Consider the following 23,593-nt stretch of genomic DNA (forward strand, 5'->3'; position numbering starts at 1 on the left):
TATTATTATAGCCTCATATGCAAAACAAGATCCCAAATGCTGGGTTTTTCCTGTCACCAAGTGCCAAGGGAATGTGGGACTTTGCCAGACAATTCCGTAGAAATTTGAGTTTTCCACCTTTAAGAAAAATAGAGCTTGCTGTACTGTCCCCATGTTCTGATTGGTCCTTTATTTATACCTCAATATTTAGGGAATGTCTACTTGATCCTAGAAGATATACTGGATTTATAGAGTAACCTCGTCCCTGATCTTAAGGCCTATTTAATCGAGCACTGGAAATCCATATATAGTGGACTGAAATGTCTCAACAGACCTGCCACAGTGAGTTTACATCTCTTTCCTAATTGAATAGGTTTGACTTGTTCCCCTTAAAAATAAATATTGGCATTTATTCCTGCCAGCTAAAACTCCCACTTCCCCCTAAGAATTTCAGTTCCATATTACTAGTGGATACAAGTTCAACCAGGGGCAATTGCACAGGGACAACAAAAACAGGAGCAGATCATCTTTCACCCTGGGTGCTAATAAACCCAACGCTGTACTCATGCTTCTGTGATTCAGGCAGATAGGAGCTGCTACTTGCCAAGATCTGTTAAGGCAGCTTTGGGTGTAGGAGCAGCCGAGGGTTGTTTTGCCTTCTTGACTTCTTTGCAAAGACCTTAGTGATCTTGGCATCCAAGCAGAAATGACAGAGCAATCTATCGTGGATGATGGGCTCTTTAGCAGTTCACCCACACCCAGGCCTTTGATTACCAGGAAGGGAATCTTTAACATTCTTCTACCCAGAATGAACTGCTTACCTCAGCAGAGCAAGGGACTATGAGGGGACAAGGTTTCCTTCCAGGATCTATCTGGTCCATCCCATTTATTACCAGGAATATTTATGAAATGCTCACTCTATCAATCAATGGGATTTTCTGAACACTTTTTTAGAAAGTACAAGAGTTGGTAGTCATATTCCTTGCTCACAAGGAGTTTACAGTTTAAAGGCATAGAGATTACATATAGAGTAACTCAGTCCTTTATCTCAAGGCCCGAATTAATCAAGCCCTGGGGTTATGGTGTCTCACCAAACCTGCCACAATGCATTCGAATTTCCTATTTTTGTGGGCTTGAACTATTCGTTTTAAGGACACTTACTGGCACTTAAATAGGCCCGTGGGTGGCTTCTGCCCAATCACCTGTGAGGTGAGAAATAGGAGGGAAATCTCACTGCATGAACAAGGTATCAATTGCCCCTACAGCCCTGATCACAAGTTAAAAGTGAAGTCTTACCCAGAGTCTTTTTGGGACTGATGAACACCGAATCCCCTGTGGTCAGTCAAAGCCAACGTTCGGTTTTTACACTCTTAGCCGCCTACCCAAGAGAGGAACTTCTCTGAGCTGTTTCCCCATAGCTGGTGGAGAATCAGAGGGAGCAGGGATCCCTAGCAGGGGACCAGCTGGACCAAGGAAACAATCATCACAGCCTAGTGGATAAAGCACAGTCCTGGGAGTCAGAAGGACCTGGGTCCTAATCCCAGCTCCGCCACTTGTCTCCTGTATGATCTTGGAAAAGTCACTTCACTTCTCTGGGCCTGAGTTACCTCACCAGGTAGGATCTGGACTGTGTCCAACCTGATTAGCTTGTATCTACCCAGTCTGGCACATATTAACTGGTTAACATATACCCGCCTCCCCCCCCCCCCAAAAAAAGAAAGTGCAAGATCTAGTCCCCTATCTTGTCCCAGCTGACTTCAACTTTGCTTCATAGTAACAGCAGTATTTAAGTGCTTACTATGTGCCGAGCAGTGTGGTAAGTGCTGAATAGATTATAGTTAAAATCAGATCAGACACTCTCCCTGTCCCATATGGGACTCACAGCCTAAGGAGAGGGAGAACATGTCTTGAGGCACAGAGAATGTGACTTGCCCAAGGTCACACACAGCAGGCCAGTGGTGGAGCCCAGACTAGAACTCTAGTCTCCTGCCTCCCAATCCTGTGCTCTTTCCATTAAGGCCACACTACTTCCAAAAAGGGAGAGAAAGAGAGAAATGGAGGGATGGGAATACTTGTTTTTGTGCATATATCTATATGTCAGCTCACAAGAGCACAAGACATGAGGACAAATGCAACAATACTCTAAATAAGAAGTCAGCAGGAAACCGGCTAGAGGAGCAGAATTTCATACTCCTAGAGATTCCGAGTTTATGGCATACTTGAAGCCATAGTGACGGCTATCTTGACCACTAGCCTTCCAGAGGTTACACGAGGCCTCATGCTACAGGTGTTATTCAGCATGCTGGGATAAGTGATTCATCATCACTCACCTGAATTGGGGGGCTGAAGGGGGCACACTAGTGCACTCAGGGAGGTGAGGTGGCAACTGCAATTCACACTCAACCCCTCTAATGGCATTTCAAGCACTTACTGTATGCAGAACACTGTACTAAGTGCTTGGGAAAGTACAATATAACAGAGTTGGTAGACATGATCCCTGCCCAAGGTTGAGCTTACTGTGCACATGAGGAGACAGACATTAAAATACATTAAATATTAGAGTCTTCTTTACAAAAAGAGAGTGTCCCAAGATTCTATTTTAGAAGCAAGTGTCTCCTGCAGTGTATAGGTATTTAAATGAAAATATCCTGTATTGTGGCCTAGTGGATAGAGCAATGGCCTGGGAGTCAGAAGGACCTGGGTTCTAATCCCAGCTCCACCACTTGCCTGATGTGTGACATTGGGCAAGTCACCTCACTTCACTGTGCCTCAGTTACTTTCCCTGTAAAATGGGGATTAAGACTATGAGCCGCAGGTAGGACAGAGACTACGTCCAGCCCAATTTGCTTGTATCCACCCCAGCACTTAGTACAGTGCCTGGCACACAGTAAGTGCTTAACAAATACCACAATTACTAATTATTATCATTTCACCTAGATTTGGGCTAGGTCTGTATCTAGAATTCCACACACCCCCGCAACCCCATCCATTCTGCTCTGTCACCTGGCAGCCAAGTTCCCAAGACCACGGCGCGCTTTTACAAGGAAGTTAAGAGCAAGTTGAATGTTTTGCTGCAGGGTAATGTTCTGGCAAAAAAATATGTGGCATTAGTTCATTTGCAGTGTTACACTGATAAGACAGAGAATAGTTGTCCTGGTCTCCACTAAACCCCAGAACAATAAAAAATAGAATTCTGTTTTATAACTCATAAGAGGGCCATGGAGACAATCGGGTGCTCTGGGCTTCTGTTACAAGCCAACAGACAAGCCTACAAAATAAGTTAATGGTACTAAAATACAACTTGCCTCAGCCCTACGAAAAGCGCAATTCATTGCCATTATCCAAGTCGCAGGCTGACAACAGAAGGCATATTGTACTCAGCTATATTTATCCCTTCGCCACTGAGTCTTTCATAAGGCCTGGTGGCTTTCTTCATGGCTCCTATGAGTTGTCATGCCAGTGGCAGCGGCTGACGTTGGACGTTAATAATCAGGGCCCCTTTCCTCTGAAACGGCACACGTTATATATTCTCCTATGAAAACAACATGAATCACTCCAATTACAATCTTGGGCCAGATGTGTCTGACTTATACAGAAGGCTAGAGGATAATACTGCAGTATATCCTGAAATTCAAGAACACTAAGGGGAACTCCAGGAGAGTTGATCATCGCTCACTGATGGACAGTGAACAACTGTCCACTCCATTTAAGGCCCTTTCTGCTCTGGGCCGTTTAAGAGTTTAGGCCTAACTCCTTGGAAACCCAAACCAAACGAGCTGACTCTAGCTCACTCTCTAGGTATCAAATCCCACAGATTGTGGTCTCATTCCCTGGGCCAAAAGACTATTTGGGGCATGATGGGTGGTGTGTGGAATCACAAGGGAGGTCTGCAAGGGCAGGACCAAAGAATGCAGACGCTGGTCAACATTTTTTCTTCAGACAACAAGACCATGGGCCCAAACTTGAAACATAGCTGTGATGGCTACAGGCAGGCTCTGTGGTCAGATAGGTGAAGAGAGGTCATTTAGGTCCCTCAATTAGGGGCCCATGATTCTCCACTCGTCCCAGGGAATCATCCCTATCTCTACATTCGGCTCAGGTCAATCTCCAGGTGCCCTTAGACTCCGTTTCTTTTCAGTTGACTTTTAGAACATCAACTCAACTTATTTAGGTTATACTGTACTCTGCCAAGCACTTAGTCCAGTGCTCTGCACACAGTAAGTGCTCAATAATTACCACTGATTAATTGATTAAGCATGGATTATCCAGTCTGGATTAGCCACATACCTTGCTTTCTTCCTGCTAATCTAAGGCCCTTTCACTGTTGTCTTTAACCACGTTGTCCTTCAACCTCTTTATGAGGCTACATTGAGAGTTGTTAGTGAGGTGCAATGTTTACTGTATTATGGGTGGCAGAGGGAGAGAAAGTAGTGTAGGTTGTAAATTGTAGACTATAAAATCATTATGGGCAGGGAATGTGTCTGCTAAATCTGTTGTACTGTACTCTCCCAAGTGCTTAGTATAGTGCTGTGCACACAGTAAGTACTCATAAATACCATTAATTGATTACTGAGTAGAATCCCTGAGCAATCAGCACTACTTTAAATGTTGACAGGCTATCTTTAATGTTTGATTTCTCTGGGTTTGTTTTCCCCCACTAGATTGTTTACTCCCTGTGAGCTAGGACTATCAACATCATCATCATCAGTGGTATTTATTGAGCACTTCCTGTGTGCAGAATCTGTACTAAGCACTTGGGAGAATACAATTCAAAAGAAGTGGTAGATACAATCCCTGCCCATAGTGAGTTTACAGTCTAGAGACTACCTGTAATTGAATTTTTCTTTGAAAATCCCTATTTTGAATAATGCATAAAAGATGCTTGTCTTTTTTGATGATGATTATGATGATATTCAATGAAGAATCTGAAGCGGGAGCATTTTTATAAATAAGAATGGACATTCATTCATTCAATAGTATTTATTGAGCGCTTACTATGTGCAGAGCACTGTACTAAGCGCTTGGGATGAACAAGTCGGCAACAGAATGTCAGGGTAGGTTAAAATGAATGGTGTTTGATCGATCAGTCACATTTATTGAACACTTACTGTGTGCAGAGTATTGTACTAAACATTTGGGAGAGTACAGAATAAATCTGCTTCATCTGCTTACAGACTAATCTGTATATCTGTCCCACAGTTAAAAGTGTGAAGGATGTGTGCTTTTCACACACGGTACGACTACATACCAAATGATATCGGATCTGCTTGCTGACCAATTTAGCACCTTAACAGCTAAGAGAAGGCTACACTAGGCACCCACAGCAACCTGTTGGCATTCCTGGAATTCCACTTGTAAATATAGTGAACAGACTGGTTACTGGAAACAAAGGATCCCCTTGGCTCTCAAATGCCTGCTACCAGGTGTCAGCCCTTATTTAACGATTCTGTGAGGAAACATTTCGAGGAGATCTAATTTCAGCTGAAAGACCTTCAAAGCAACATGAGAACTGTTGTCCAGGATCCACTGAGGAGCATTCATGTACCATCTAATGTCTTTTCAACTAATCGACCACAACTCTTCACGTCAAAGGCTCATCTAGGGTTGTGTCCTATTTTCCCGGCTTCAGAACGAGCTCCAACATTCATCCAGAGATATTACATGATATCGATGCACAGGTATATGCACAGGTATATGCACAGGTACCACCCCTCCTGTCACAATAACCTAGACCCATTTTAAATTACCTCTCTCCCAAGGAGGCCAAGGTATTACAGTGAACCTTGCAACAAGCATATCTACAGATTAACGAGTCCCACGACCAAGGAAAGAGATCGTCTAGGGTCTGGAAACCCAGGGTCACTGTTGGCAACAGGTAAAGCTTTAACATATAACATGGGCAGCAAGAGAATGAGTGAGTCAGGATGAGTTGAAAGCCACAGAAATTTCAGCTCTGACCCAACAAAGAATTTTCTAACGATAATGGACTCCCAAGTCCTCAAAATGGGTTACCCTGCCCCACTGCTCTTAGGATTAACTCATATTCCCTTACTTGTACAACCAGAATGTAGTTAATCCATGAGCGCCTCTTAATCCTAGGAAACAAGGGGCAGATTTGAAGACTATTTTGGACTGGAGCACATTTTGAGTTCTGTTTCAAAGCAGGGAGCAGCAACAGGCTTCCAGAACATTTCAGGTCTCTTTTCTACCTCACCTCATCGTCTTAGATGATGCTTTTAGAGAAGGCGTATTTTCTCCTAGGGTAAATAATGAATCGTTAGTCTTTTTAATTACTTCAACATAAAATATTAATGCTTTTTCTTCATGAATCCCTAGGTCCTATTTTTTGTTGAAACTCTTATGGAAACTCCTCTCACGCTCCCTGGCTTGACTGCTCTTGCAAAATTATACGTTTTACAAAAAACAGCTTCATTATTCTCCCAAGTCTAAATCTCGAAATCAGAAATGGACAGTAAGGGGCCTGGCTTTCGATCAAGGTTAAGTATCAGATTTCCTCAGGAATATATCTGGCATACATCTGAACTATGACATGTTTTTCAGTGGTGGCGGCAGCTGCTGCTGCTGCTAATATGATGGAAAGGCAGGGGAATATATCAGTCCACAGATAGCTGAAGTATTGCAGTCTCTGAAGCTGTTTGTCCGTCAATTTCTGAGCAATTTTTTCCTTCATCTACTCCCCAGGAGCATTATTCCAGGGTCTCTATCCTGACCTGCGAACCAAGTGAAACTCTGCTCTCCTGGCCCCAATCAATCAACCAATCTTATTAAGTGCTTATTATGTGCAGAGCCCTGTATTAATCGAATGAGACAGTACAATATAACTGACTTGAAAGGTAACGCTGATAGCCCCAGCACCCTGAAGCTTTTATTTTATTTGGTATTTACCCCTGCCTTCCACCTTTTACATTGATTAAGGAGTCCTATTATTTCATTTTTCCCTTATGTGTTCATGGCCAATTCCCTTTCCCTCTTTATTCTTCATCTGCAAGCCCCTGAGGCCCAAGGACAGTGACTAATTCTCACCCATGAATTGTTTCTCAGTGGTTAGCACACAGAAAGCACTTCATAAACACCGCCTCTACTACTATATAGCCCAAGGGGCAGCAAGCCATCAGACCAGATCTTCATCTTCCCCAGGACTGTGCCCAACAGTCACCGTTTCCTCACCAAGACCATTTTAACAGATGCCAACTAGGCCTCACTGACTATCTGGTGCACTACCGGAGTTCTTCTCAATGAAGTAAGGCTCACTTAAAAAGATCACCTAACTGGAAAAGACACCCAAAACGCATTTAGCCATCCTCCCTTGGCTATTAGCAACATTACTTGTAAACAAATCCAGGAAGGTGGGTGTTTATAATTCCCCAGCATCTTGTTCCTGTCTAAGAAACAGAGCCGAGGTGTCTACCATCTCCCTGCACCTGAAGCAGAAATAGAACTCAGACTCTATGAGGAAAGTTTGTTTTGGTCAAGGAATGTGTCTACCAACTATGTTATATTGTACTCTTTCAAAATGCTTAGTACGGAGCTCTGCACACAATATGAGCTCAATAGATACATTGAATGATTGATAGAGGAAGAGATGACAAAAGACTGACTTGACTGTATTCGGGTACATGATGTGTTTTAATACAGAGGAAGTTGACTGCTTCTCCGTGCCCTCTAGGGAACCAATGAGGGGAAATAGCTTTAAAATGAAAATTTGAGAGACTGCAGTTGGACATAAAAGAACCCCTTGACTATCAGGATGATAAAACACTGGAGCAGACTATGGAGGAACCTTCCCTGGAGATCTTTAAGAAAAGAATGGCTACCACCATGTCCTTTAGGATTAGTCCTTCACCTGTCAGAGGCAAAGGGCAGGGAGGGGGGAGAAAGGGTGCAAATTTCTCAAGGTCTCTAACCAGCTCTGCAGTCTATGAATAAAACTGCAGAGGAGTATGGGGGAAATCCAATCAGTCACACACTGCTTTCCCAGCAAACTAATCTCCGAAGTCTCTTGCTGGAAGTCACTTCTATTTAGTATTTCCTACACTCAAAATAGGCAGGTTTGGAAAAACAGGAGGTAGGAGACAGATAGGGAGCAATCTGTGAGATTTCATAATCTGGGGAAGGAAGGCATGATGAAGAGGGAGGATTAACTCTCTTTAAAGAAGGAGGGGGGAGAAGGAGGAGGAAAAGGGGGGAGGAGAAGAGGAAGAGGGGAAGGAGGAACGATGATTATGATGACGGCATTTATTAAGCGCTTACTATGTGCAAAGCACTGTTCTAAGCGCTGGGGGGATACAATTCATTCATTCATTCAATAGTATTTATTGAGCGCTTACTATGTGCAGAGCACTGTACTAAGCGCTTGGGATGAACAAGTCGGCAACAGATAGAGACAGTCCCTGCCGTTTGACGGGCTTACAGTCTAATCGGGGGAGACGGACAGACAAGAACAATGGCACTAAACAGCGTCAAGGGGAAGAACATCTCGTAAAAACAATGGCAAATAAATAGAATCAAGGCGATGTACAATTCATTAACAAAATAAATAAGGTAACGAAAATATATACAGTTGAGCGGACGGGTACAGTGCTGTGGGAATGGGAAGGGAGAGGTGGAGGAGCAGAGGGAAAAGGGGAAAATGAGGCTTTAGCTGCGGAGAGGTAAAGGGGGGATGGCAGAGGGAGTAGAGGGGGAAGAGGAGCTCAGTCTGGGAACGCCTCTAGGAGGAGGTGATTTTTAAGTAAGGTTTTGAAGAGGGAAAGAGAATCAGTTTGGCGGAGGTGAGGAGGGAGGGCGTTCCAGGACCGCGGGAGGACGTGACCCAGGGGTCGACGGCGGGATAGGCGAGACCGAGGGACGGTGAGGAGGTGGGCGGCAGAGGAGCGGAGCGTGCGGGGTGGGCGGTAGAAAGAGAGAAGGGAGGAGAGGTAGGAAGGGGCAAGGTGATGGAGAGCCTTGAAGCCTAGAGTGAGGAGTTTTTGTTTGGAGCGGAGGTCGATAGGCAACCACTGGAGTTGTTTAAGAAGGGGAGTGACATGCCCAGATCGTTTCTGCAGGAAGATGAGCCGGGCAGCGGAGTGAAGAATAGACCGGAGCGGGGCGAGAGAGGAGGAAGGGAGGTCAGAGAGAAGGCTGACACAGTAGTCTAGCCGGGATATAACGAGAGCCCGTAATAGTAAGGTAGCCGTTTGGGTGGAGAGGAAAGGGCGGATCTTGGCGATATTGTAGAGGTGAAACCGGCAGGTCTCGGTAACGGATAGGATGTGTGGGGTGAACGAGAGGGACGAGTCAAGGATGACACCGAGATTGCGGGCCTGCGGGACGGGAAGGATGGTCGTGCCATCCACGGTGATGGAGAAGTCTGGGAGCGGACCGGGCTTGGGAGGGAAGATGAGGAGCTCAGTCTTGCTCATGTTGAGTTTTAGGTGGCGGGCCGACATCCAGGTGGAGACGTCCCGGAGGCAGGAGGAGATGCGAGCCTGAAGGGAGGGGGAGAGGACAGGGGCGGAGATGTAGATCTGCGTGTCATCTGCGTAGAGATGGTAGTCAAGGCCGTGAGAGCGGATGAGTTTACCGAGGGAGTGAGTGTAAATGGAGAACAGAAGAGGGCCAAGAACTGACCCTTGAGGAACTCCAACAGTTAAAGGATGGGAGGGGGAGGAGGCTCCAGCGTAGGAGACCGAGAATGATCGGCCAGAGAGGTAAGAGGAGAACCAGGAGAGGACAGAGTCCGTGAAGCCAAGGTGAGATAAGGTATGGAGGAGGAGGGGACGGTCGACAGTGTCAAAGGCAGCAGAGAGGTCAAGGAGGATAAGAATGGAGTAGGAGCCATTGGATTTGGCAAGAAGGAGGTCATGGGTGACCATAGAGAGAGCAGTCTCAGTAGAGTGGAGGGGACGGAAGCCAGATTGGAGGGGGTCTAGGAGAGAATGGGAGTTAAGGAATTCTAGGCATCGATTGTAGACGACTCGTTCTAAGATTTTGGAAAGGAAGGGTAGTAGGGAGATAGGACGATAACTGGAGGGGGAAGTGGGGTCAAGAGCGGGTTTTTTTAGGATGGGGGAGATGTGGGCATGTTTGAAGACAGAGGGGAAGGAGCCCTTGGAGATTGAGTGGTTAAAAATAGAAGTTAAGGAAGGGAGGAGGGCAGGGGCGATGGTTTTAAGAAGGTGAGAGGGAATGGGGTCCGAGGCGCAGGTGGAGGGGGTGGCACTTGCGAGGAGGGAGGAGATCTCCTCTGAGGATACTGCAGGGAAGGATGGGAAAGTAGGGGAGGGGGTTGTTGTGGGGGAGGGGAAAGGCGGAGGGGTGACTTTGGGGAGCTCAGACCTGATCGTGTTGATTTTCGTGAGGAAATAGGTGGCCAGATCATTAGGGGTGAGAGATGGGGGAGGGGGAGGAACAGGGGGCCTAAGGAGAGAGTTAAAGGTCCGGAACAATCGGCGGGGGTGACGGGCATGGGTGTCGATGAGGGAGGAGAAGAAGCTTTGCCTGGCGGAGGAGAGGGCAGAGTTAAGGCAGGAAAGGATAAATTTGAAGTGTGTGAGGTCGGCTTGGTGCTTGGACTTTCGCCAGCAGGGCTCAGCAGCTCGAGCATAGGAGCGTAGGAGGCGGACGGAGGAGGTGATCCAGGGCTGTGGGTTAGTGGAGCGAGAGCGGCGGAGGGAAAGGGGGGCGAGAGAGTCGAGATGAGTAGAGAGGGTGGAGTTGAGAGCGGAGACCTGATCGTCGAGAGTGGGAAGAGAGGACAGGGCGGCAAGGTGAGGCGAGATGCTATTGGAAAGACGGATGGGATCGAGAGAGCGGAGGTCTCTGTGGGGCAGTAGCGAAGATTTGCAGGGGGAGGGAGTGTGAGAGATGAGGCAGGTGAGAAGGTTATGGTCAGAGAGAGGGATTTCAGAGTTGGTGAGGGAGGAGATAGTGCAGCGGTAGGAGATGACGAGATCGAGGGTGTGACCGAGTCGGTGAGTGGGCGCGGTATGGTGGAGGAGGAGGTCGGCAGAGTCGAGGAGGGATAGCAGGCAGGCGGCAGAGGAGTCGTCGGGTACATCCGTATGGATGTTGAAGTCTCCAAGGATCAGAGTGGGCAGAGAGAAGGAGAGGAGGAAGGTGAGAAAGGGGTCAAGGTGGTTGAAGAAGTCGGAGGTGGGACCGGGAGGGCGGTAGATGACGGCGACAAGTAACTGGAGTGGGTGGTAGAGGCGAATGATATGGGCTTCGAAGGAGGGGAAGGAGAGGGAGGGGGGAGGAGGGATAGTGCGGAAGCGGCATCGGGGCGAGAGGAGGAAGCCGACGCCTCCTCCCTTACCGGTGAGTCTGGGGGAGTGGGAGAAGGAGAGGCCTCCGCTGGAGAGAGCGGCGGCGGAGACCGTGTCTTCGGGAGAGAGCCACGTTTCCGAAAGATGATCAGGTTGTCCCACATGGGACTCACAGACTCAATCCCCATTTTACAGATGAGGTAACTGAGGCACAGAGAAGTTAAGTGACTTGCCCAAAGTCACACTGCTGACAAGCGACGGGGCTGGGATTAGAACCCATGACCTCTGACTCCCAAGCCCATGCTCTTTCCACTGAGCCACGCTGCTTCCCCAAGGAAACGAATGAGAAGCAAATGAGAGGAAGAGAATGAGAGTCAGGAAGGAGAAGCAGAAATTACTCCTCACTCAGGCTGCCTCTGGAAAAAAGTACTGGAATGGGAGTCAGAAAGAATTAGGACTCTGTGACTTGAAAAAATGAAGGCTGAGAGGGGACCAGACTGAAATTTTGAGGACTGTGCAGAGTGTGGATAGGGGAAACACAGAACTGCTGCCACCAAACTCAACAACAGGACATCAGGAGCAGTTACTGAAGCTTGATCCCCTTGAAGAAAAGGAAATATTTTCACAGGGTAGGGTAAACCCAGAGACTGGCACTACAAGGAAGGTGTGCAGCCCTAAAATTCTAACAGGTCTGTTAGGGTTTGGACAAATTCAGATATAAGAGGTCTAAGGTAGGTAACTAAAATTAAGGCTGTAGGAAGGATAAGCAGCATCCAATTGCTTTAAGCACCTTAACTGGTGGTCTCGCTAGTAAATGCCACTGTGTTTCTCTGATATATTCCAAGCTCTGTCACTGCCCTCTCCTCCAACATTGATGTGGTATCTGAATGAGCATTAAAGGTGAAATTCCAGTTATGGCCTGCCTTCTTTTTAAATTGGATTTTGCTTGCTGGTTCTTTTAATGTGTTTTGTATCTCAAATAGAACTTAGCACAAAGCGGCTACTCAAAAGCCCGAGAACAACACATACTTTCTCTGCAGGGAAAGAAACACTCAACTGAATTACTCAATTCTTCAGCTAAGACATAAGCCAGGCTATTTTTTTTTTCCTAAGGGGACGTGGGAGAGCTGTCGAGCTGCAGAAAGGCCAGCCAGATTGAACTTATATCTATCAGGCCACTAGGAATAACAAGGTTACTGCCTCCACAGCTTATGCCTAGTAAAATGAAGGTCAAGGGACAGGTATACAGGGTGGTTTCATAGGTCTCCCTTTCACAGAGATGAAAACTACTGATAACCTCAATTGCTTCTTGTTTCACAATAAAGTTCGAAGCAAGGACTTGTGGAAGAAAAGTAATGCAAACAATGCAGAAGAAAAAGAACCCCAAGAATTTGTAAGAAAATCAACTCATTGTCGATATCATTTACTGAGCCGCCACCACCACACGAAAAATGTACAGAGAAAACACACAATAGTGGGAAAATTCTTGTTTCTTACCCTTTGGGTGCCTACTATCTAATGGGGTGGCAATTAAAAAATTGCAGCCTATACAGCCAAAAAACAAGAGCAAAGGTACAAATGCTAACACCAGAAATGAGCATTTCAATAAATAACTTGCCAAAAATGTATATTCACATAATCATTGAAAGGGCCAGAAAGGTGGACATTAGTCATGTTAGAGAGAAAAGTCAACCAGACTTGCTATGTAACTGCAATGCTGCACTTTATGTTCTGGACCCAGGATTAAGAAACTCGAGGGAGGTTCCTTCAAAACACTGAAGTTTATTGAAGACCACCGGTATGCTGTTTGTGTTCTCTCCACACAACTCTCAGAGGACTTTTTTATGGTATTTATCAAGCACTTACTATGTGCCAGGCACTGTACTAAGTGCTGGGGTTGATACAAGGTTGATGCAAGCTAATCAGGTTGCACATAGTTCTTGTTCCACACGGGATTTACAGTCTTAATGCCCATTTTACAAATGAGGGACCTGATGCACAGAAGTGAAGTGGCTTGCCCTAGGTCACACAGCAGACAAGTGGGGGAGCTGGGATTAGAACTCGGCTCTTTCTGACTCCCACACATGTGCTCTATCCACTAGGACTTGGTTATATTTTTGCCCAGAGCAGAGAAATCATCCAAGAAGACTAGAGGGGCATGCCGTCAGGGTAGATACTAAAGGTGTAAGTCCTGCTAAAACTCAGGCCAAGGTTGTTTAAAGCCCTGACTGAAGCAGGGACCGGACTACCAATTCTTCTGTTGCTGGGTGGAAGCAGGTTTAGCACAGGTTCTGAAGGCAGACCCGCCACTGTCCCAATCAATCAATCAATCAATCAATCAATGGGATTTACTTACTGTGCTTACTGTGTACACAGCATTGTACTAAGTACTTGGTAAAGTAAGATGCAACAGAGTTGGCAGTTATATTAAGAGAAGCACCACGGCCTAGTGGATAGAGCACAGGACTGGGAGTCAGAAGGCCCTGAATTCAAGTCCTGGCTTTGCTACTTGTCTAACATGTGACCTTGGGCAAGTCACTTCACTGTGCCTCTGTTACCTCATCCTCATGGGGATTAAGACTATGAACCCCATGTGGGACAGGGACTGTGTCCAACCTGATTAGCTTGTATCTACCCCAGCGCTTAGAACACTGCTTGACACACAGTAAATACTGAACAAATATCACTATTATTATTATACATTCCCTGCTCACAATGAGCTTACAGAGAGGAGCTTACCATCCTCTCTTTCAAACAGGGGCTGGAACCTAGTAGATGAAAGAGTGCTGAACTGGAGGTGGACTTGGACTCCCTCAGAGGGCCCTTTGGCGTGAACAGTTATGCCAAGGGCTGGCATGTCCAGCTGCCAAGCTTCTTCCTTGAGGGTCTTGCTCAGTGTCTGAGACCAAGTCCCCGGGGCTGGTAGTGGATGGAGAGCACCAAATCTCTGATCACCCACACAAGGGTCTAGGGCACTAGAGAGCGGGGCACTGCCATTCCCTGTGTATGTACCCCAAGGAAAGACACATAAAGCAACTTAAAAATCTACTCTTTAGTTCTGCTTCAGTTTGACACCAAAAAGAGGAAATTGGGGTACTCTGGTAGAAAATGACCATAGCAGTTTGAGGTCATTCCCCTCTGGAGGAACCCACGTGAATTCAGCTAAGACATGACATACTCATACTCCCAATTTAAATTACTTCATATCTGAGGTTTTTATGGCAGAATGATAAGAAGCTTACAGTTTGGCAGGCTCAGTCGGGTAAGTATGGCCCAATGCCTCTGACCCTGTTTGAAAACCTATTTAAGACACGTCTGTTGCAGGGTGTGGAGATAAGGGATAAAGGCTTTGGTCTTGGGGACCACAGGATCAGTTCCAGGGCTACATAGGAGTCAGTCAGTCATATTTATTGAGCTCTTACTATATGCAGAGCACTATACTAAGCACTTGGGAGAGTACAATATAACAACAGTCACAGTCCCTGACCACAAGGAGCTTAAAATCTAGAGGGGGGGAGGTTGGGCACAGGGATACACTTTGGTCCCAGGATACTAAGCCTGCCCCAGAATGGATCAGGAATGAATCAAATTGGCCTCCAGATATGAAGGCACTAGTTCTCTCTTGGCTTCAATATTCATGTGAACACTGGAGGCTAGGTGGTAAGACTATGGAGGAACTGGAGAGGCAAAAATACTCAGTCAAATTTCAGAATATTTCAGTAGGAATGGCATATGGCATGTATTGAGTTTCTCCTTAATTCCCTGGCAGATGTCTTCATCTGATGCTCTGGGGTTTGGAGGGCCCGAGGTGGCCGAGCGGGTAGCCCCCGGGAGGCGGCAGGATCAAAGCTAGGGGAGCAAACTCTGCCGGTTCCCACATACTCACTGCAATGACAACCAGAACAACTTTCATGGCCTAGAATGGAGGGCCCTCGGGGTCCATGACCCTTGGAGGTGTGGCCTTAGAATGCCAACAAAGGTGTTTTTCACTGCTTCTGCCTTTGTTTACCAAGGGCTTAGTACAGTGCACTTCAATCAGAAGATGCTTGATAAATATCATTACTATAAATACTATTACTACTTTGGGCAGAGAGGGTTGCGAGTCCATTTCCTGGCTGAGGCCAGAAGAACACTTGAAAAGATTAATGGAGAGGAGAGAACTGGAAAAGCATGGTAAACACCTGGTTTTCTTTTCAGAAAGTGAAAAACAGACTGTCTCTACTAGCAAAAATCCACTGCCAAAAATTTTCAGGGAATACAAGAGCTGGGTTTTCTCTGCTCTTCATCTATCACATGCTCTGCTCTCAGTCTTTCTGTTTACTTCACTTTTGTTCTCTTTTCTGCCTTCCTTGGTCTCTCTCAGTTCTCTCCCTTGTCTCTCCCCTTGCTCTGAGTCCCCTTTTGTCAACAGCACAAATGCTCAGTTAACATTTTCCCCCTTCCTGCTGGGACTTGTTCAGTTTTGGGTTTTTTTAATGGTATTTGTTAAGTGTTTGCTACGTGCCAGGCACTGTACTAACCTAAGCGCTGAGTAGGCACAAATAAAGTTGGATACAGCCCATTTCCCACAGGGGGCTCACAGTCTTAATCTCCATTTTACAGGTGAGATAACTGAGGCACAGAGAAGTTAAGTGACTTGCCCAAGGTCACACAGCAGCCGCATGGCAGAGCTGGTATTAGAACTCAGGTCCTTCTGACTCCCAGGCCTGTGTTCTATTCACTAGGCCACACTGCTTCTCAGTTGGCAGTATAACAGGGCTTCACTGCTATTAAAAATATACATTTTAGAGCTTGTATAGTTGTGAATGAATAGAAAGAGCATTCTGAGGACTTTGTTAACTCCCTTTCCCATTACACCACATTCTAATGGTCTCGAAGGCAAAGTTACTCACTTGGAATCTGTGAACCAGCTCCAGGGACTGGCTGTCATTTTGGTCTGCTTCCAGGATGACATCTGTCAGTTTGTGTATGATCACATCCAGAGGGCCCTGCTCCTCAATTGGTTTGGTAAGGTTGAGCTGGAGAGAGAGAGTGAGCGAGAGAAAGAGAATTAGGTGAACTAACGTTTGCAAAACATTCTTCCCCAACTCTTCAATGAGCTAAACGATTTTTATGTGATGCTAAGAAGGTATTAGAACGCCAGTGACACACATATCTTTCTGTCCCCATCAGCATTGATTGGCAGCTTCCAAAAACACCACAGAGCCCTGCCCAAGATGTGTTGGGTCAAAGGATTCAGTGATGGAGGTGGGTCTTGGGGAGTGCTTGTCCCTCTATTTTGGGCCTTCATAGGCTTGAGGGTAGCATTTGCTCCCAGGATAACTGACATTTCCCAGCAAATGGCCAGGTATTGTAGTAATATAATAGTATATAAGGTCATCTCTAGACTGTAAGCTCGTTATGGGCAGGGAATGTGTCTGCTATTTCTGTTATATTGTACTCTCCCAAGCGCTCAGTATAGTGCTCTGCACGTAGTAACTGCTTAATAAGTACCATTGTTTGATTGATATAGCAGTTTGGCTTAATGGAAAAAGCAGAGGCCTAGGAGCTAGAGGACCTGTGCTCTAATCCCGGCTCCACCACTCTTCTGCTGTGTGACCTTGGGAAGGTCATTTAACTTCTCTGGGCCTCAGTTCCCTCATCTGGAATTCATGGGAATTCAATACCTGCTCTCCCTCTGACTTATTTACACCGTGAACCCCACATGGGATCTGATTATCTTCTATTTACCCCAGCACTTAGTACAGTGCTTAGCACAGTATGGTAAGCACTTAACATATACCACAATTAACTGAGGGCCCACTGCAGTAAGCATTTGGGAAGTACAAAGCAAAAAAGTGACAGGTTCTCTGCCCACAAGGAGCCTACACTCTAGCTGTTGTACATGAGCTTTGGCAGCTCAAAGGATCAAGCCACATACATGCTAGATCAGCTACATGGAGAGCACTGTATTAGGTACCTGGAAGAGTACAACAGTAGAACATGCATGTTCTTTGCCATCAAGAAGTTTTCAGTCTACTGAGGAGCTTCTATAGCCCCGATCCCTTTCTGAAGTTAGATCAGATTGTAGTGGAGTTTCAGGCTGGGGAGGGGTCCTCAGTTCTGACTGGGCTCCAGAATTTTGGTCCCCCTCAGGCCTCTCATCAACAGGGAGTCAGACTTTGTTCTGAGCCCAATCACCACTATCTAAACTGTCAGGTTTTCCTCTTCGTCAGTTGGTGAATTTTAAATGAGCCACTTTATTTAAGTGACTGATTCAGGCACTTTTCCTCTTCTTCCACCTCTGAATCACCAGATATGATGCCAAAGACTCTCAGGAACAAATCATCACTTGAGCTGTTCACCAAATAGCAACCAATGCCTCAGCCCAACACTTACCGCTGTTACCCCAACACAAATGTGCTAATATTTGGTTAATACCAACCCAATCAAATGATGAGCAAGCTCACTCACCCCTTCCCTGCTTTCTCCACCCAAACCTCCCCAATGATGGTCTCTCTTTGAAGCTTCCCCCAGTCAGTAATCTCTTCAGCTTTCTGTTGATAGATAATATTAAATAGTTAAAAACTCTCCCATGTGAGTAGGAGTTCTGATAACTAAGCAACATCCTTGTACTATTAATATTATAAATGGACAGGCCCACAACCCTTATCGAAAAAATAGCCAAGACGGGAAACTTACTCTAGTAACTTCATCCAGGCACAGAAAACAGTCTTAAACTTGGCAATAAAAGTCCCAGGCTCCTTCTGGGTTTTGAGCCTTTGGGGAAAAGGTAGGCTCTGGTTTATGAGAGTCCATTCAATTCAGGACACTAAAAAAAATTGAGTAAAAATATCTAGAGCCCATCTTAGTTGCAGCTCTTTCTAAGGCTATCCTCATACCATAAACAACTGGTCTTACCATAAACAACTGGTCTGGCCAAGTAGCTTGTTTTAATAGTATTTGTTAAGCATTTACTATGTGCCAGGAACTGTACTAAGCACTGGGGTTGATAAAAGATAATCTGGTTGGACACAGTCCATGTCCCATATGGATCTTACAGTCTTAATCTCTATTTTAGAGATAAGGGAACTGGGGCACAGAGAAATTAAGTGACTTGCCCAAGGTCACAACGCAGACAAGTGACGAAGCTGAGATTATCGTTCAGGTCCTTCTGACTCCCAGGCCAGTGTTCTATCCACTAGGCCTTATCACTTCTCAATCTATGATCCTGTACTTTTGAAATTCAAATGCCTTCTGAATTTTTAAAATCAGTCGATAGTATTGAGTGCCTACATTGTGCAGACCGCTGTACCACGTAAAGTAGTCTGTAATCCCCAAGTAGAAGGAACCACCAGCATCAACATCAAATAACAATACTATTAGTCCACTATCAGTTATTCTTTTGATGGGCTAATCTTTAAATGTTATATTGAAGATTTGAGGAGTCCAAATCAACATCAAGTCGGGAGGGAGAAGATGGAACAGAACAGCAAAAAGAACAGCTTCTCTACTTGGATGTCCTGCGACTCTTAACATGTCCAGAACAGAACTCCACCCAAACCCTGTCCTCCCCTTGACCTTTGCATCCCTGTAGCCACCACCACCATACTCCATCTCACAAACCCATAACCCTAGCATTATCCTCAACTCATCTCTCTCATTCAACTCACATATTCAATCTGTCATCAAATCCTCTTGGTTCTTCCTTCACAATATCTCTAAAAACCACCCTTTCCCCTCCAACCAAACTGCCACCACACTGATCCAAGCACTTATCACATAATAAGTGCTTAACAAATAGAAAAAAATATGCTGCAGGAGACAGAGGGAGGCTGCAAGTGGGAATCCAATCATCTGCACGGCATTGGGAAATGTGTTTCTGGGGGGACAAAGTTAATCATTAGAGAAGCAGCATGGCCTAGTGGATAGAGCACAGGACTGGGAGTCAGAAGGACCTGGATTCTAATCCTGGCTCCTCCACTTGTCTGCTGTGTGACCTTGGGCAAGTCACTAAAGTTCTCTCCGCCTCAGCTCTCTTATCTGTAAAATGGGGCTGAAGACGTGAGTCCTATGTGGGACACAGTCTGTGTCCAACCTAATTACCCGACAACTACCCCAGCACTCAGTACAGTGCCGGGCATATAGTAAGCACTTAACAAATACCACTGAAATAAAAATGATTCCTAATGAGGACATCTCCGGGGTCAACTTTACTGCCCCCTTGAAATGGTTTGACCATTCAGAGTAGGGCTAAAATGAGCAGGGTTTGGTTTTTAGCACAAAGTAGGAAAAGGGAGGAGAGCAAGGGCCGTTTTCACCACTCAAATCTGTCATGCTGTCTCACAATGCGTAGACCTGACAACTGCAGGTTGTTTGGAAAATAAGTTCTTCATGTTCTCTTCTGATCTGTGGAAGGTAAACATTGCTGATTTGGAAGCATTCCACCTTCCTTTGTATATTTTCCAAGCATTTTTAATGCAATAAAACCCTCTCCCAAGAATAGCAACTTGGAACACTAATCGGTCATCGTGGTCCCCGCTGGACGTTTTTGGAGCCCTCTGCTCAGCCAGTTCATTGTAGCTGTCAGCTGTAAGTCTCACCCTCCTATGATCTCGCCTCCAAAATGTCTCTCTGCTCCATTTACATAGCTCGCTCTGGAAATGCTCCATTAAACAAGAGAGGGTAAAAGCAGAATCTCCAAGAGATAGAACCACTGAACAATGAGCAAAGCATCTTGAAGAGGGCCCTGTCTTCCATCTCTTCTTTGCCTTGTGCTGGACATGGCTAGGTTAAGGAATTACAGTGAGGAGCCTTAAGCCTTATGTTAATTAGAAAAGGGTGAAGGGAGATACACTAAGGTGCATTCAGGGTTGTATTTTTTTAATACTATTTAGGTGCTTATTGTGAACCACGGACAGTACTAAACAGTAGGGTAGATACAAGCTAACCTTGTACAACTGTACAAGGTTGGACACAGTCCATTTCTCACATGGAACTCACAGTCTTAATCCTCATTTTACAGATGAGATCACTGAGGCACAGAAAAGTTCAGCGACTTGCCCAAGGTCACCCAGCAGACAAGTGGTGGAGCCACTTGTAGGTTAGTCATATGAAAATACTGTATCACCGATTAGAAATTTCAGCTCCACTGAGCTGTGGAATCATTTTAGTAATGCCATTCCTCCAAGGCTTCCCCTTCAAACTCTGACATATGAATGGAATCAATGGCTTTATTGAATCTTTCTAAGCTGTGGTAGAATGATTGCATAAAAAAGACATTAGATATGATTTCTGTAGAATCCACTGATACTTAGTTATCAATTTCCATCTAAAGACTCTTATTTTAAACCAAGAGAACCAATCAACAACCTTGAAAGTGCTATGTCAGGTGAATGAATGAATGGATTCCCGACTGTTACAGTAACGGTCACCATGGCTTCAAAGGGCAAAAGTTGGACCTCTTGCTCAACAGAATACAGGGACCATGAAGGCACTTATGAACAAGAGATTCCAGTTTTGTGAAAAACAGTGGTTGAAATGGATACTTCGGGAGTCAAAAATACAATACACGGCATCTGGGAATTGTTTCAGATCAATCGGAGAAGCAGCATGGCCTAGAGGATAAAGCAGGGTTCTAGGAGTCAGAAGGACCTGGGTTCTAATCCTGGCTCCACACACTTGTTTGCTGTGACCTTGGGCAAGTCACATAAAATCTCTGTGACTCAGTGACCTCATCTGCAAAATGGGGATTAAGAATGATGACCTCATGTGGGACACGGACTGTGTCCAACCTCAGTGCATTGCCTGGCACATAGTAAGCACTTAATGAATACCATAAAAAATTGGATTTTGTTCTCAAAGCTTTCTTTGAAGAAAAAAAAATTCCAATTTATAGTGTGACCTGTCATATAGTGTCATCCCCTCCTTTTTACCTTGAGATAGTTTCCACCTTCCTGCAATACATTTTGGCTGTCTCCTTTTTGCCCTTTCCAAATTACCTTCATCTCCTTTTAAAATGTTCCTGTGGGAAAATGGATTCCTTTCCTTGCTGTTCGAACATCTCAGTCCCCGATGTCTGTGCATTCTAAACAAGTCAGCTAACCCAGAATGGTGTTCTGTTTTAAATCCAATCTGACATTTAGTTCGTGAATGTCAGGATCCAAATGAAGGGGGAATCCTAGATGGGGATAAGGAAGGACCTTTCGAATCAAAAAGGAGCAAGACGATGAAAGAATGGCCTGGCGCTTCATGAGAATTGTGAAATTTTCCTTTGGAATAACATACAGAGCATGAAGCTCTTCTACCCTCTCGTCAGATTGACACTAATGCCGCATTTATCACCAAAAAACGATTGAGGTATATACGTGTTTATAAAATATGAAATATTTTATGAAATACGCATACCTGAAATTTTCCAAAATAAATTTTCTTAACTTTTATCACTTAAGCTTTTGGAGTTTACACCCTCTACATTATGTTCCTCTTCTACACTGTCAGCTCCTTGAGGGCAACTTGTCTACCAACTCGGTTAGATTGTACTCTCCCTAATGCTTATTATAGTGTATGCACACTGTAAGTGCTCAATAACCACAGATTGATTAGTACTAATTCAATGTTCTCCGCATTGAATGACACTTCTCCTGAATGGACTGTATAGCCTCAGCCAGAGTATGGTACAAAAGGTAATAATAATAATTATAGTAAGTTTTTTCTATGTGTCGGGCCCTGTACTAAGCATTGGGGTGGAGTCAAGCAAATCGGGTTGGACACAGTCCCTGTCCGCTGTGGGGCTCACAGTCTCAATCCCCATTTTACAGATCATGTTAACTGAGGCCCAGAGGAAGTAAACTGACTTGCCCAACATCATGTGTTCACAAATTCTGCCGCGTTACACTCTCCCGTGTGCTTAGTACAGGGCTCTGCACATAGCAAGTGCTAAATATACACCACTGATTGATTTACAGCATTCCCACACTAGGTATTTTTGCAATCGAGAGTCTTTGACCTAAAAACAGCAGTATTAACTCAGATCTGAAAATCTAATCCAGATGTTAAACTTTACCCCTCTCTATCCTCTTCTTCCTTCATCTCCCATTCTCCCCTTCAGGCAATTTCAGTTCTCTGAACTTTCTGGAGAAAAAAAATATTGTGAATGCCTTCAAAACGAACTTTCCCATCTTAGGTAATGAGCTTCCACTTCACCTCTGCTAACTAAAGATAAGATTTACTGTGATTTCTATGAGTGTCTAAGGAGGATCTGGAGGCTGAGATGTTATCATTATTATTATTACACTGCTCCAAGTGCCAGGGTAGATAAAAGGTCATCAGGTTGGAAACAGTCGCAGTCCCACAGTCTGAATCCCCATTTTACAGATAACTGAGATGCAGAGAATTTGACAGTCTTGCCCAAGTTCACAGAACAGACAGTGGCAGAGCCAGAATTAGAACCCAGGTCCTTCTGACTCCTAGACCACTACTGTGTCAGCCTTCTCTCTGATCTCCCTTCCTCCTGTCTCTCCCCATTCCAGTCTATTCTTCATTCCGTTACCCAGCTCATCTTGCTGTAGAAACGCTCTGGGCATGTCACTCCCCTTCCTAAAAACCTCCAGTGGTTGCCTATCGACCACCGCACGAAACAAAAACTTCTCACGCTAGGCTTCAAGGCTCTCCATCACCTTGCCCCCTCCTACCTCTCCTCCCTTCTCTCTTTCTACTGCCCACCCCATAGGCTCCGCTCCTCTGCTGCCCACCTCCTCACCGTCGCCTGTTCTCGTCTAGCCCACCATCGACCCCTGGGCCACGTCCTCCCGTGGTTCTGGAATGCCCTCCCTCCTCACCTCCACCAAACTCTCTTCCCCTCTTCAAAGCCCTGAGAGCTCACTTCCTCCAAGAGACCTTCCCAGACTGACCTTCCCCTTTTCCCTCTGCTCCCTCTCTGCCCCTCCCTTCACCTCCCCTCAGCTAAGCCCCCTTTTCCCCCCCTTTTCCTCTGCTCCACCCCCTCTCCCTTCCCCTCCCCTCAGCACTGTGCTCGTCCACTCATTTGTATATATTTTTATTACCCTAATTATTTTCTTAATGAGATGTACATCTCCTCGATTCTATTTATTGCTATTGTTTTTGTCTGTCTGTATCCCCCGATTAGACTGTAAGCCCATCAATGGGCAGGGATTGTCTCTACCTGTTGCCAAATTGTACATTCCAAAAGCTTAGTACTGTGCTCTGCACATAGTAAGTGCTCAATAAATACTATTGAATGAATGAATTTGCCCTGGAGGAACAAATGGCAGAGATGAGACGGGGCCACTGGCTCTACACAAGGCATTACCACTGGCAGAGGTTTCTTTGAGCAGGCTTTTGGA

At 45.4% G+C, this 23,593-nt stretch overlaps 1 protein-coding gene across 3 annotated transcripts in view; it reads right to left on the bottom strand.

The window, feature by feature from the left end:
* The window catches only part of ITPK1 (inositol-tetrakisphosphate 1-kinase), a 276,858-nt gene that overhangs the window by 126,692 nt on the left and 126,573 nt on the right, over positions 1–23,593 (bottom strand). For all 3 annotated transcript variants that reach the window (XM_029059802.2, XM_029059809.2, XM_029059816.2), the window contains one exon: positions 16,142–16,267. In XM_029059802.2, the coding sequence (XP_028915635.1) occupies positions 16,142–16,267 (126 nt within the window). The remainder of the gene's footprint in view (positions 1–16,141; positions 16,268–23,593) is intronic.

The sequence above is a fragment of the Ornithorhynchus anatinus genome, chromosome 1, assembly GCF_004115215.2.
Source record: "Ornithorhynchus anatinus isolate Pmale09 chromosome 1, mOrnAna1.pri.v4, whole genome shotgun sequence".
NCBI lineage: Eukaryota > Metazoa > Chordata > Mammalia > Monotremata > Ornithorhynchidae > Ornithorhynchus > Ornithorhynchus anatinus.